Source organism: Balaenoptera borealis (assembly GCF_965194805.1).
Source record: "Balaenoptera borealis genome assembly, chromosome: 5".
In the NCBI taxonomy this organism is placed as follows: Eukaryota; Metazoa; Chordata; class Mammalia; order Artiodactyla; family Balaenopteridae; genus Balaenoptera; species Balaenoptera borealis.
In genome coordinates, this window is record NC_138862.1 from 46,549,762 (window position 1) to 46,564,210 (window position 14,449).

General features: G+C 38.8%; 1 protein-coding gene across 1 annotated transcript in view; it reads right to left on the reverse strand.

Moving 5' to 3' along the window:
* Positions 1-7,099: 7,099 nt before the first annotated feature.
* LOC309628824 (uncharacterized protein) overlaps positions 7,100-14,449 on the reverse strand; it is a gene marked incomplete at its 5' end in the record, with an annotated part of 104,588 nt that continues 97,238 nt past the window's right edge. Inside the window, 3 exons of the mRNA XM_082392246.1 lie at positions 7,100-9,952; positions 10,801-10,951; positions 12,378-12,400. Of these exons, the coding sequence (XP_082248372.1) occupies positions 9,899-9,952; positions 10,801-10,951; positions 12,378-12,400 (228 nt within the window). The 3' untranslated portion in view covers positions 7,100-9,898. The remainder of the gene's footprint in view (positions 9,953-10,800; positions 10,952-12,377; positions 12,401-14,449) is intronic.

Genomic DNA, 14,449 nt, shown 5'->3' on the forward strand with positions numbered 1-14,449 from the left:
AAAAGGTACAAACTTGCAGTTATAAAATAAATAAGTCCTGGGGATGTAAGATACAGCATGATGACTATAGTTAATAATACTATACTGTATATTTGAAAGTTGCTAAAAGAGTAGATCTTAAAAGTTCTTATCACAAGAAAATAAAAATTTGTAACTCTGTGTGGTGATGGATATTAACTAGTTAATTGCAGTGATCATTTTGCAATAGATACATATATATGATCATTACATTTACATCTAAAACTAATTTAATATTATATGTCAATTATACCTTAATTTTTTAACAAACAGAAAAAGACCTATCACTCAAGGAAGGCTTTGTTTGTCTTTTCTAGATGCCTGTGATGGGGTTTGACTGAGCCTGGTGGTGATAAGTGAACCTCATTAATGAAAAGGAACCTCTCTGGCCCATTTTCCTTTAAGAACCCCCTTCATTATTGCTCTAATTCTGAGAATACCCATAAAGTTAGTAAAAGATAAGCAGGCACAGGCTGTTTTGAACATTTGCCTGGTCAGATAGGCTGGACTTGAGCCCAATTGTGTGCTAGTTTCCAGGTTTCCACCCCTCCCCACCCTTAGCCTTTCTATGTGCAGGGCCTCTCTCATTTCCTCCTCTGGTTTCCAGCGCCTTCCCTACCTTCACCTTGTTATGGTACACTTAAGAAAGACCTTAACAGCCTGATTAGTGTGAGTTTAAACCACACTTCCTAGGGGTTCAAATTGTCTCCAAGGAGGATACTTGTATGTAAGTGTTATTTGTCGGGGTGGAGTAAAAGGCATCCCCTTGTCAAGCAATTTCAAGCATCAGAAAGTTGACAGGGACAGATCATATGTTTAGAGTAAGTTGTAAGACATAAGGTGTAAGGTAGATATTCTCATCATTTTTGAACCCAGTTTCCTGCACTGCTTTGTATTCTGTGTGACCCTACCAGCCAAAAAGATTCTGACTAGACTTATACAGACTCATGAGGTATAGGTATATTAAGTATCATTTTTCAAACTCCACATGCTTCCCAGAATCCTTATGAACTTTACCCCTCCTCTCTGCCCCAAAGCCCTGTTGAACATAACTGACTTTAGGCCTGCTGATGGTATATGAGTCTGCCCTTTTCTGGAGAGAATTAGAAAAGACTCTGACATCCCTCTGGCAGATTTTCTGCCTTCTAAAAACACACACACAGTCATAATTCCCAGTACCTTTACTAAATTGTACTGCTTTCACCAATTCCCAAATTTTGAGAGCCAAACAAGAAATGTATTGGGTTGGCCAAAAGGTTCGTTCGGGTTTTTCATAAGATGGTATGAAAAACCTGAACGAAAATTGTGGCCAACCCAATATTATTCAAGTGACTCAGCTCTGTTATTTTCTGCTAGATACAGAAACTCAGGATAATTATGAACTGTGTTGCCAAACAGATATGTTTGCCTTGGCAAACTTCTGCCAATTTATCAGAAATTCTAATGGGGGTGGTCATGGGGTGATAGTAGTGAGATTAGCAAAGAAGTGGAATTTTTGAGATTTTTACTCAATTTTTGTCCTAGAATTTGCATTTTAAACTTCTGGGATTTTGGAGGCAAATATTTACACGAATCATTAAAATAATTGTTTTTTAAAGCTAATGTAGACTAAATATCTAATTCAATTTGGTGTTGCTAATTTGTTTTTTCTTTAACTGAAGTAATTTTTTTTATTGGAGTAGAGTTGCTTACAGTGTTGTGTTAGTTTCTGCTGTACAGCAAAGTGAATCAGTTATACACGTATATATATATCCCCTCCTTTTGAGATTTCCTTCCCATTTAAGTCACCAAAGAGCACTGGGTAGAGTTCCCTGTGCTATACAGTAGGTTCTTGTTAGTTATCTATTTTATACATAGTAGTGTATATATGTCAATCCCAATCTCCCAGTTCATCCCACCCCCCGCCCTGTCCCCCCTTGGTGTCCATACATTGATTATCTACGTCTGTGTCTCTATTTCTGCTTTGCAAGTAGGTTCATCTGTACCATTTTTCTATATTCTACATATATGTATTAATATATGATATTTATTTTTCTCTTTCTGACTTATTTCACTCTCTATGACAGACTCTAGGTCCATCCACGTCTCTGCAAATGGCACAATTTTGTTCCTTCTTATGGCTGAGTAATATTCCATTGTATATATGTACCACATCTTCTTTAGCCATTCATCTGTCGATGGGCATTTAGGTTGCTTCCATGTCCTGGCTATTGTAAATAGTGCTAAAATGAACATTGGGGTGCATGTGTCTTTTTGAATTATGGTTTTCTCTGGGTATATGCCCAGTAGTGGGATTGCTGGGTCATATGGTAATTCTATTTTTAGTTTTTTGAGGAACCTCCATACTGTTCTCCATAGTGGCTGTATCAACTTACATTCCCACCAACACTGCAAGAGGGTTCCCTTTTCTCCACACCCTCTCCAGCATTTATTGTTTGTAGATTTTTTTGATGATGGTCATTCCGACCAGTGTGAAGTGATACCTCATTGTAGTTTTGATTTGCTTTTCTGTAATAATTAGTGATGTTGAGTATCTTTTCATGTGTTTGTTGGCCATCTGTATGTCTTCTTTGGAGAAATGTCTATTAGGTGTTCTGCCCATTTTTTGGTTAGGTTGTTTGTTTTTTTTGATGTTGAGCTGCATGAGCTGTTTGTATATTTTGGAGATTAATCTCTTGTCAGTTGCTTCATTTGCAAATATTTTCTCCCATTCTGAGGGTTGTCTTTTCAACTTGTTTATGGTTTCCTTTGCTGTGCAAAAGCTTTTAAGTTTAATTTGGTCCCATTTGTTTATTTTTGTTTTTATTTTCATTACTCTAGGAGTGGGTCAAAAAAAGATCTTGCTGTGATTTATGTAACTAAAGTAATTTTAAAATTAGTTTTTCATGGAGGTGTAGATACCACCCAAATATTCCAGAAAAATTTTATTAAATAGAGAAAGCCATGGTGCCTGCCCTTATGTCTTTTATGTTCTGCCTTTAGCCCCTCTGTAATTCTTTCCTATAGTAATATGTATGTGATATCTGGAGTTACAGCAACCATTTTGCGACCAAGATTAAGAAAGTCCCATGAAAAGGTTTGCACAGCAGTAAGATTGAAGGAGCCTGGGTCCTGGTTACATCCTTGAGCAGATGCACTAGCCCTGGGCTGCCTACCTTTGGAGTTGTTATTATATGAGAAAAAACAAATTAAGGTACTGGTTGTCAGGTTTTCTTTTACTTGCAGCTTAAGTCTTTCTAATACTCTAATTCTTCCTTGTTCGTTCAGATGCCCACCCTGGAACAAATCCACAATGGCTGGGGTAGGAGATGGGATCATGTTAGAACACAGGGGACCTCCCCCTATAATTAGTGTTGGAGAGAATGAGTGGTGAGTGTGGGATGTCATTTCTAGAAAAAGGGAAATATGGAAAGCAAACAATAGCATAATGCCCAATTTAGAGAGAAATTTTTGAAGATTATCCCAGGTATTAAGCCTGTGGATCTAAGATTAACAAAAATATGAAATTCAGAAAGAAGAACTAGCAAGTATAGGGGGGACAGGAGGTAATCACTTCGATCCAGACAGTTGTTAAAAGAGTTGTTTCCACCAGTTTAGCCAAAGCTCTCCAGAAGTCCATTTGCCTGGATACAGCAGTTTCCTGGCCACCCACCCCTTCACTATACAATGCTGTCAACATCCATTCTAGGAGGCTTAAGAATATCATGGGTCAACTGAAAGGTGTGGGGGGGGAATCATTTGGGAAAACGTTAGGGACAAAGTGTTGGGATATATGCAGGTGTCCCTTCTGTTAGGCAATCAAGGAACAATGGGCATTGGGCTACTGTTGAGTAATCCTCACCAGACAGAAATAAGAATGACATTTAACATTGCTGCTGGGTACCTGCCTCCATGATGATTTCGTGACACTTGCAACCAATGGTATTTGCAGAAGAGATGCAAAGCTGCTCCCGTTCATGTCATGGAGAATTCATCTCATTTGGTGGACTAGAATAGTCTCCTGGAAAATACACATTTAAAACCTTTTAACTTAAACCCATATCAACATCTTACTAAGCTTAGGAGTCGAGAATTGGTTTCCTTTGTTCTCTAGAACTAGAGTGACATTTTCTCCGATGTCTAACTGTTTAGCTAGGACCAGAACTTGCTTCTAGAAGTGATGGTGTTGAATGAATGCAGAGGGAGGGGAAGCACATTTAAAATACTCTCTCTTATTGCAGACACATTGAATTTAAGATGCTGGTGGGCTGTGTAAATCACAATGTGGGTCCAGACAGGGGTAAGGACTGGAAGGGTAGATTTGTGAGATACCCACAGCTGGAATGATGAAAAGTTCACAGAAGAACTTTTAGAACAAAAGGATAAAGGGTTCAAAGTCCGAAGACAGAGCACAAGACACATTTAATGACAAAAGAAACAAGAAGTCTTGGGACCTTTGGTGCTATGTCCCAGAGGCATGGGGTGGGGAGCATCAAGGAGGAGAGTATGGCCAGTGGACAGAAAGCTGCACTTTCTGATCAGAGAACTTAAGTGCTGAGTACCAGATACTAGAAATTATGAAGTCACTGGATGCCTTTGAGACAAAAGCTTCAGAGAACCAGATGAGGTGGCAGGTAATTTAAAAGAATATATAGAGCAATAGTAGCTCAGGGTGGGCAGTTATAAGATTGATCTTTTGTCTGAGTTGGAAGACTTGAGCATGTTTTTGTTTTTTGTTTGTTTGTTTGTTTGTTTTTTGCTGAGAGGGGTGAGGCAACAGAGAGAACTAAAAATGCAAGAACGTGCACCACTAGGAGACCCCGTGACCAGACCCAAGTTTTAATTCCTTTGCTCTTTTTCCCAAATTGAACCATTCAGCCTCCATTCAGAGAGCACAAAGGTCAAGGGGAATGGGAATGAGGATTGGGGGAAAGGATTAAACACTTTTGGTCCTGGGCTTCCCTGGTGGCGCAGTGGTTAAGAATCCGCCTGCCAATGCAGGGGACACGGGTTTGAGCCCTGATCCGGGAAGATCCCACATGCCGCGGAGCAAGTAAGCCCGTGCGCTACAACTACTGAGCCCACACACCACAACTACTGAAGCCTGCGTGCCTAGAGCCCGTGCTCCGCAACAAGAGAAGCCACCACAATGGCAAGCCCGCACACAAGAGTAGCCCGCGCTCGCCGCAACTAGAGAAAGCCCATGTGCAGCAACGAAGACCCAACGCAGCCAAAAATAAGTAAATAAATAAATTTATAAAACAAAACAAAACAAAACACTTTTGGTCCTGATATATGTACCTTCAAGGGACCAGGCTTTCTTGCTCCAAATAGTTGGTCCTACCCTCACCCTCATTCTAACCAGTTCCCAGGCAGCCTTAATGTCCTAGCCTCAGCTGTAACCAAAGGGTTATGAGAACTTTGTGGGGTAACTATTCTTGGTCAAACTGAGTCCTGGTCATTCCTTCTTCCTATAGACACTTATTTATCACTTTCTAGGTGCTATGTTCAAAACAACCCCATAGAAGACGTAACCACTCTTATTACCCTCACATGATGAATCAGGAAACTGAAGTTTAGGTTTAGACAGTGACCAAGTGCAGACCTTGTTTCTAATGCTGTCTTGACATTACTCCACTGTTCTTCATCTGACCCAGAGTCGCTGTCCACTACAACAATGAAACCAGTATCTTCTAAACACCTGCACCTTATTAGGAACTTCAGAGTACACAAAGGAGCTAATACCCTTCTCCCGCCCTCCTAGAAAGAGATTCCATTTGAGCCACCAGATAACCTCTTTAAATGAAATACCACACAGGCAGTCCCCATTCTGCATGGTACTTTGGGATCATAAAAATGACCATGCACACAGAAGCCAGAAAACCCAATCTTAATAATCAATGTGAAAAAAAACTTATTGTTTTGTGATCTTTAAAAATGTTTTGTCAAAACATTAAAGACTGGGCTTCCCTGGTGGCGCAGTGGTTGAGAATCTGCCTGCCAGTGCAGGGGACACGGGTTCGAGCCCTGGTCTGGGAAGATCCCACTTGCCGCGGAGCAGCTGGGCCCGTGAGCCACAACTACTGAGCCTGCGCGTCTGGAGCCTGTGCTCCGCAACAAGAGAGGCCGCGATAGTGAGAGGCCCGCGCATCGCGATGAAGCGTGGCCCCCACTTGCTGCAACTAGAGAAAGCCCTCGCACAGAAACAAAGACCCAACACAGCCATAAATAAATAAATAAATAAATAAATAAATAAATAAATAAATAAAATTTAAAAAACAAACAAAAAAAAAACATTAAAGATTTAGTTACTGTAAGTTATAAATGAAAAAAATATCAAAACTAGTATTTATTTAGTACAATGCAATTTAAAGCATTAGAAACATTCAGAAGTAAAGTGTTTTATTTCTTTGCACTTATCAAGAATAGTTTCAACAGTGTTTGCCTTTTTTTGTTGTATATCTTTATGATATGGAAAGAGCATTTTTTCTATGCCTTGGTGAATTGTCAGGCTCCTTTCTAAGTTTGGATTAGCTTCCAATATTTTATCCTTTGTGCTTTCAGTGTTGTGAAATATTCCAAGAGTTCCTTTAATGTGAAGGTTTTTTGTTTGTTTATTTGTTTACCAGCATGACTTCCTCTGGGACATCTTTAGCTGGCTTGTCATAACCACTTTCTTCATTTATTTCAATAAGTAAACCTTCACTAAGTTCCTGTGATGCTTAATTTTATGTGTCAACTTGGTTGGGCCATCGTGTCCACATATTTGGTCAAATTTTGAACTGCAATATCAACTTTCACCTCGGTCTCCAGTGTACTGGTTCACTATGCAGATTTTGGACTTGCCAACCTCCATAGTCATGGGAGCCAATTCCTTAAAATAAGTCTCTCACTATGTATATATAAACATATCCTATTGGTTCTGTTTTTCTGGAGAATGCTAACACAGTTCCTCTGGCTAAATATCTGTCTCAAACAGTGGTGTTGATGACATTTCCATGGTCAGCTTTTTCTAATTCTGTTTATATTCAATTAGAATTTCACTTTTTGTCACTTTACTACACTTTCGTCTCTATTGTCCAATTACCTCTTTCAGTTTCATTTTTGTAAAATGTCACATGAGTTTTTTACTGTTAGACAAAGAAGCAACATAGCTACACACTTTGCTCTCGGTATGTAGTGTGTATATGTTAATTCCAACCTTCTAATTTATCCTCCCCACTGCCACATTTTTCCCCTTTGGTAACCATAAGTTTGTTTTCAAAGTCTGTGAGTCTGTTTCCATTTTTTAAGTAAGTTCATTTGTATCATTTTTTTAAAATTCCACATATAAGTGATATAATTGGTATTTGTCTTTCTCTGACTTAATTCACTTAGTATGATAACCTCTAGGTCCATCCATGTTGCTGCAAATGGCATTATTTCATTCTTTTTTATAGCTGAGTAATATTCCATTGTATATATGTACCACATCTTCTTTATCCATTCCTCTGTCAATGGACATTTAGGTTGCTGCAAACAGTCTTTCAAAAAAAGTAATGTGATTGGTCAGTGAATATCATGTGCACCTGTTATTTATGTAGTGATTTGTGGACTGAAGAGCTAGCACAAAGTTTGTACTTTATTTTTTATTTTTTTTTTAACATCTTTATTGGAGTATAATTGCTTTACAATGGTGTGTTAGTTTCTGCTTTATAACAAAGTGAATCAGCTATACATATGTCTCCATATCTCCTCCCTCTTGCATCTCCCTCCCACCCTGCCTATCCCACCCCTCTAGGTGGTCACAATGCACCAAGTTGATCTCCCTGTACTATGTGGCTTGCACTTTATATATCCATCTTTATCTCTATCTACCGTGTGTGTGTGTGTGTGTGTGTGGTAACTGAAATTTGAACTATGTTGTTGGGGAGCTGGTGATATTTAACTAAACCATGGTAACTAACTGAAATTTGTGCATATTGAGGCCATGCAATGCAAGGACTGCCTGTATTTACTTTTGAATTGATTGTCTAGGTCCATAGTTAATAAATCTCTACCATGAAGGGCAATAAAGCAAAGAAAACAGGTTCTCAGCTGAATCAGCAGCATCTCTGTAAAAATTCTACCGTTTCATTAACTGTCATTCTTGAAATACCTGATACTTGTTTTCTTGCCTATTTTCTGTGAATAACTGGCTGCTTATAGAATCACATAAAAATGTTCAAATATAGAAAGTGGTTTGTGGCAAAGACAACTCTTTGTCCGTTAAAAATCCATTCTCCTCTTCTTCCTTTAATTATGGTACTCCAGGTTTTAGTGGGGCATATAACTGCCTCACTGAAGACTACATTCCCACCCTCTCTTGAAGCTTATGGCCAAATTCTGGTCTATGGGATGTGAGCAAAACTGTTGTATGCCACTTCTGGGTTTGTCCTTAAAAGGAAGGGCTATGTTCTTCCCTGGTCTTTTCTCCATTGGCTGGGATACAGATGTAAGAGCAGGAAGTGGAGCAGTTATTTTGAGCCCAAAATGGAATCTGTGTTGAGTGTAGATGTCAGAGCTACTACCTCTGGACAGTTATATCAAAGAGAATAAACTTCAATCTTGTTTTAGCCACTACATTTTGGGGTCTTTTTGTTATAGACATTTAACTCTAGTCTAAAAATATCCATGGATGGTTTCCTGTTTGGGAATAAGCTATAGCCTAACACAGTAATACAGGGGATTTATATATATCACACTAAATAGTTAATTGATTCTCCTCCCTTCCAACCCTAACTGAAAGAGGATAAGAAAAAAACAGAAGGCTCTAAGTATAATCCCCTTCTGAGAGAATAAATTGAGCAGAACCTACTGAAGACAATTAATGATATAATGAAGCCACCACAGATAGGATGAGTAAAATCTGCCACTCCACAACGTGGATTTGATGTTCCACACTTATCAGTCACTGTGCACTAAGGCTATGAGCCTCTATTCCTAGTAACCAGACGTGCTGGTATGGAGGCTTCCAATAATTAAATTGAATTCCCAGGAACTGCTGAGGTCTGATGAGAGACAGTTAGTGGCAATATTTACATAACTTTTGTGACAAAATAAATTTAATGTAGTGTTAATCAGTTAAGTCATTGACGTGGAAATAATTTATCCTGATACAGTTCTTAAAATTTGTACATCATGAAATGTGGCTCTTTTGTAAGGAACTGATAAAAGATCTGATTCATCAACACCAACAAATGTGTAATACTCATGTATATACACTAGAGGGCACTCACCTTCTACTATTTTCTATCTGAGCAACATTTACCATAATGGCTTTCAAACAAGTGTATAGAAGAATCACCTTGGGAATCTTATTTGAAATGTATACACTTAGGTTGCGAAGGAGCCTGTGAATCTGCATTTTAGTAAGAGGCTATAAGAGAGCATGGTTAAGAGGATGGCTCGTGAAGCCTGACTGCCAGCGTTTGAAACCTGGCTTTGCCACTTATGAACTTGGACAATTATTTAACCTCTCTGTGCCTCGGTTTCCTCATCCATCAGATGAAGTTAGAAATAGCACCTACCTCTTAGGATTGTTGTAATGATTAAAAGAGTTAACCTAGAACATACAGCCTAATGTCTGGCAATAAATATGCACTCTATTATTAAAAGTTTTCTTTGTTTTTGTTTTTGTTTTGTTTTGTTTTGCTTTGTTTCATTTGGTTGGTTGTTTTGGTTTACCCAAAGAGTTTTATTTGGGCAGACCTGGGGACTGGGAGGGCCTGCACATAAAAGAAGGTGTTGGGCCTCTTGGTGGTGAAGCATGGCTTGTGCTGACAGCACAGGACCTGGTGGGGCAGCCGGAAGTTGATCTTGGAGTCATGGAATTGCTTGACTGATGGTGGGGGACACCTGCTGGCTGCGATCTCCTCCACCTTCATGATCTGGATCGAGTGGGCCCAGGCGCGGGGCCGGGCGCCCACGTCTTGGTCTGCAGGGATCAGGAGGGGACAGGGTGAATTGTACATCCCCCCAAACCTCCCATCACGTGTGGGGGAGGTGGGCACTTGGGGACCCGGTGGCCACAGCATCTGGTCCCAGCAGGCACTGGCTACCAGGGGTGTAGACCCTCCAAATTCACTTTGAGAGGCACGACCGCAGCCCCCAAGGGCAACGAGATCCACTTGCTGTTAGCACCTCTGTTTAAACTGCTGCTATATGAAACAGCAGTTCTTGGGGCTAGGGCCTTAGAAGTGTTTAATAAAGATGCTCATTGATTTTGTTTCAAAGAGACTTGAGAACCATGCTTGAGAAACACAGGACCCTTTTTAAAAGAAAAAATATTTTCAACATTCTACCCAGCTGGGCTAAGACTTCAGGCTTTAACCCCTGCTAGAGTGAAAACGGAATGGCAGGAGCCAAAGGTACAGGGTGGAGAATGGAGCAGGATGAAGCTGGTCTTCGTATGTTCCTCCAGAGAGTTTGTATTTTATTCGGAAGTCAGTGGAAATTCATCTAAGGCATTGAGGCAGAGGATGGCATAATCAGATCTATATTTGAGACAGATCACTCTGCAAGTGGAGTGGGGGATGGAGAGCGAGCAGTGATGCTGAGGCAGATCGGTAGGGGAGCCCAGGTAGACGCAGTGGTGCTCCTTTTCCATCCTACGCAATGGTCTCCAGAAAGCATTACAATGATTTACATGAGTAGTGATTCCAGTATTAATAATTTGAAGCTTATAAATCCTTTCTTCTTAAGTCAAAATAGAGTGGAGTTTGTAATGAAGCGCTCTGCCCCAACCCTACCCTATGATTTATACACAATATAGAGTATAAGTACCTGGCAGGCATCCCCCCTAGGTTCTGAGGCAATCACCAACTGCCTCACAACGCCAGAGGCTGTAAAAGGGGCACATTCTGCATCCTGACTCGTGATACTGTAGAGGTTGGGGTAGATTTCCAGTAGCCATGGCAGCTTTGAAGTGTCTGACCTAAAAGGTTTAAAATAAACTTCAGTTCTGCTCTATCACTTCCCCAGCCAGAATGGGAGGAGCTGCCAGTGGGGTGGGAGGGAGTGGAGGAGGAGGGGAAGGCTGAAGTCACACGCTCCTTATTGGCTTTACCTAAAATTCACCAACACTGTTCTGCTACCATCAAATTAGCAGAGTCAACAGTGCTAGGGAAAATAGCTACATGAGTCTTTTCTCTAGTTCCTGAGGAGGGGCTATAAACGATTTTATGAGAAAAGAATCCATCCCTGGAGCCCCCTCTGACAGGATCAGTTCCTACTTGTGCACTCAGCCAAGCCTTATATATCACCCATATAGCTAGTCACTAAATTCCTTAGAAACATACCTGTTTCTAAGTCTCTGAAAACATGCAAAATGTAAATAGATACAACAGCTCTTCCCTCTGTTGTTCAGATTGCAGAATCATAGGATATTGTCTTAGACTGCTTAGAGCTAGAAAGGACCTAATCCAATGGTTTTCAAATGTGTTTTAGTATCAGATCCCTTCAAATGAAATCCTGTCAAGTTCAATTAATATGTTCAATTAACTGAACATTAATATGTGAACAGAAAGCAGAGCTACTTCTATTTCTATCTGGGAAATGCCTCTCTCTGTGTTTGTCACACCTCCAACACCCTATTGTGTGAATTAATTCTTTGAACACCTGGGACTTAGAGAAGCAAAATCTGATTTGGAGCCAAGTCATGATTAAACAATTTCTTCCATTTTACGGAGGACAAATATGAGTCCCAGAGAGCTAGTAATTATTTGAGTAGAGTGTAAAATCAACAGGGGGAGGCATAGAAATAAAATCAAAGGTTATTGTTCAAATGCATGATAGAGCATAGAGTTTGGAAAGGATTTTCTTAATGGTTTCTTCAGAGTTGGATCAATGAGTCAAGAAAAACAAGATAAATTGCAATGTGTGAGGGGCATTAAGAAGGTTTAATTTAGATCTAGAGAAGGATTTCAATAGAAAGAGATGCAAACTTTGGAACTTTGAAATCTCTGGCCCAGAATTTGTTCAATGTAGCAAAGCTGCATATCTGTCTACAGAGAATCAAAGCCAGATTTTAATTAAAGTCCTGCATTGTGGTGGAGACCTTCAGCCCTATCAGCCATTAGTCATCATCACCCTTGGCATTATCAAATATCCATTATAGGTCTTTACAAGTTTAACCCAGAGGTCCTTTTTCCACTGGACACGGTTTGTGCAGATCAATAGTTGAGACAGACAACAACATGGTAATTTCCTGAAGATTCATAGGAGAAAAACTACTCAGTTCCAACCTTTCTTGCTTTTTTTTCTGCATTCAAAATCAAACTCAAAATTTGCCTGGTCCAGGAAATGTCTACCTACCTGACTTGGTTCATTACTGTGCTCAGCAACTTCCATTTTTAACTTACCTTGCTGAACTTCTGTTCCTCACCTGTAAAGTAGAGACAATAAGAAAGATTCCTTACTGTGCTTATATGAATAAATGGAAATAAAATACATTAGCCATTTAGCACAGTGCCTGGCACATAGTAATTATATTAAAACTGTTAGTTTCAGCGTGAATCTCTGATAAACCAAGGTCAAATTAATAAAAATCAGAAAGAGGTTAAATTTCTCTTTAGGTATCTTCCCATCTTTTCACTTAGAATCCACTCTAATTTCTGGGCTCTGTTATGTTTTATTTTTTCTCTTTTCCCCTTTCTTTCTTTTTATTCTGGAATAACTATGATCAACTTTCATTAGTGTAGAGGTTAACCGATGATAGGAATCAAAGTAGAGAATAAATTAGATACCATATTCAATACTGTAGTTTGCCTTTAGTTACAAAATTTTTAGAATTGCATTCCCTTAGACAGCAGAGGTGTTTGTTTCCCATGCCTCTTTCATATCTAGATGGTTAGGGAACATCTGTTTTTTAGTTAATACATTCTATAGTGTTAGACAAGGTAAGTATCTCTGGAAATAAGCATGTGGTCAATCCAGACCAGCTGAAATTAACCGACACTATTCAAGTGGAAATTCTAGAACTGAAAAGTTCAATATCCGAAATGAAAATTCAATGGATAGGCTTAACAACAGATTGAATATTTCAGAAGAAAGGGTTATTGAACTTGAAGACAAATCAATAGAAATTATTCAACCTGGATAACAGAAAAGAGAATAATAAGAAAGAACAGCAAAAGAAGTTCCATGCAGGAAGTTGATAGCAATACAAGCCTACCTAAGAAATAAGAAAAATCTCAAATAAACAACCTAAACATACACCTAAAGGAACTAGAAAAAGAAAGACAAACAAAACTCAGTTGAGAATATGTTTCCTTTAAATCCAAAGATTACCACAGAATTTATCACTGTAACAGAATAAAGGGGAAAAGTCATAAGATCAACTAAACAGGTGATGATAAAGATATTTGACCAACTTCAACATTTATTCATGGTTTAAAAAAAACTCTTTAGCAGAAACTAACACAACATTGTAAAGCAACTGTACTCCAATAAAAATTAATTAAAGAAAAAAAAACTCTTTGGTATAGCCACAATGGGAAATAATTCAGCGCTCCCTTATAAAACTAAACATGAAAACACCATATGACCCAGCAATTTGCACTCATGGACATTTATCCCAGAGAAGTGAAACTTATGTTCACACAAAAATCTATACATAAATTTTCATAGGAGTTTTATTCATAATAGCCAAAAACTGAAACAACCCAGATGTCCTTCAGTAGGTGAATGTTTAAACAAAGTGGGATATATCATTACTATGGAAAAATATTCAGCAGTAAAAAGGAATGAACTCTTTATATGTGAAAAAACTTGGATGAATCTCCAGGGAATTATGCTGAGTGAAAAAAATCAATTCCTGAAGATTGCATACTACATAATTTATTTGATTTATATAAAATGTTTCAAAAAATTTTTTTAGAAATAAGGAACAGGTTAGTGCTTACCAGGAGTTAGGAATAGTAGGCAGGGAGAGGAAAGAAATGTGCTTATAAAAGGGCAACATGAGGAATCCTTATGGTGAAGGAAACGTTCTGTATCTTGACTATGGTCAACTTACACATGAGATAAAATTGTATAGAACTAAATACACATGAGTATAAGTAAAACCAGAGAAGTCTGAATAAGATTGTTGGATTGTAATGTCAAGGTCTTGATTGTAACATTACACACTGTATCTCTGCAAGATGGCACCATTGGAAGGACCTGGGTAAATGGTACAGACTCTCTCTGTATTATGTCTTACAACTGCATGTTAATCTACAAATTATCTCAAAATAAAAGGTGTAATTTAAAAAACCACTCCTAACAACGTAGTAATACATGAGAACTTCCAAATCTGGTCAAAAGTAGTTCTAAAAAGCATATAACAAACCTTATACTTCTTGGGGAAATATTGAAAGCTTTTCTTTAATATCAAGAACAAGACAAATACCTGCTCTCCCCACTTTTATTCGGCACTGTATTAAAGGTTCTA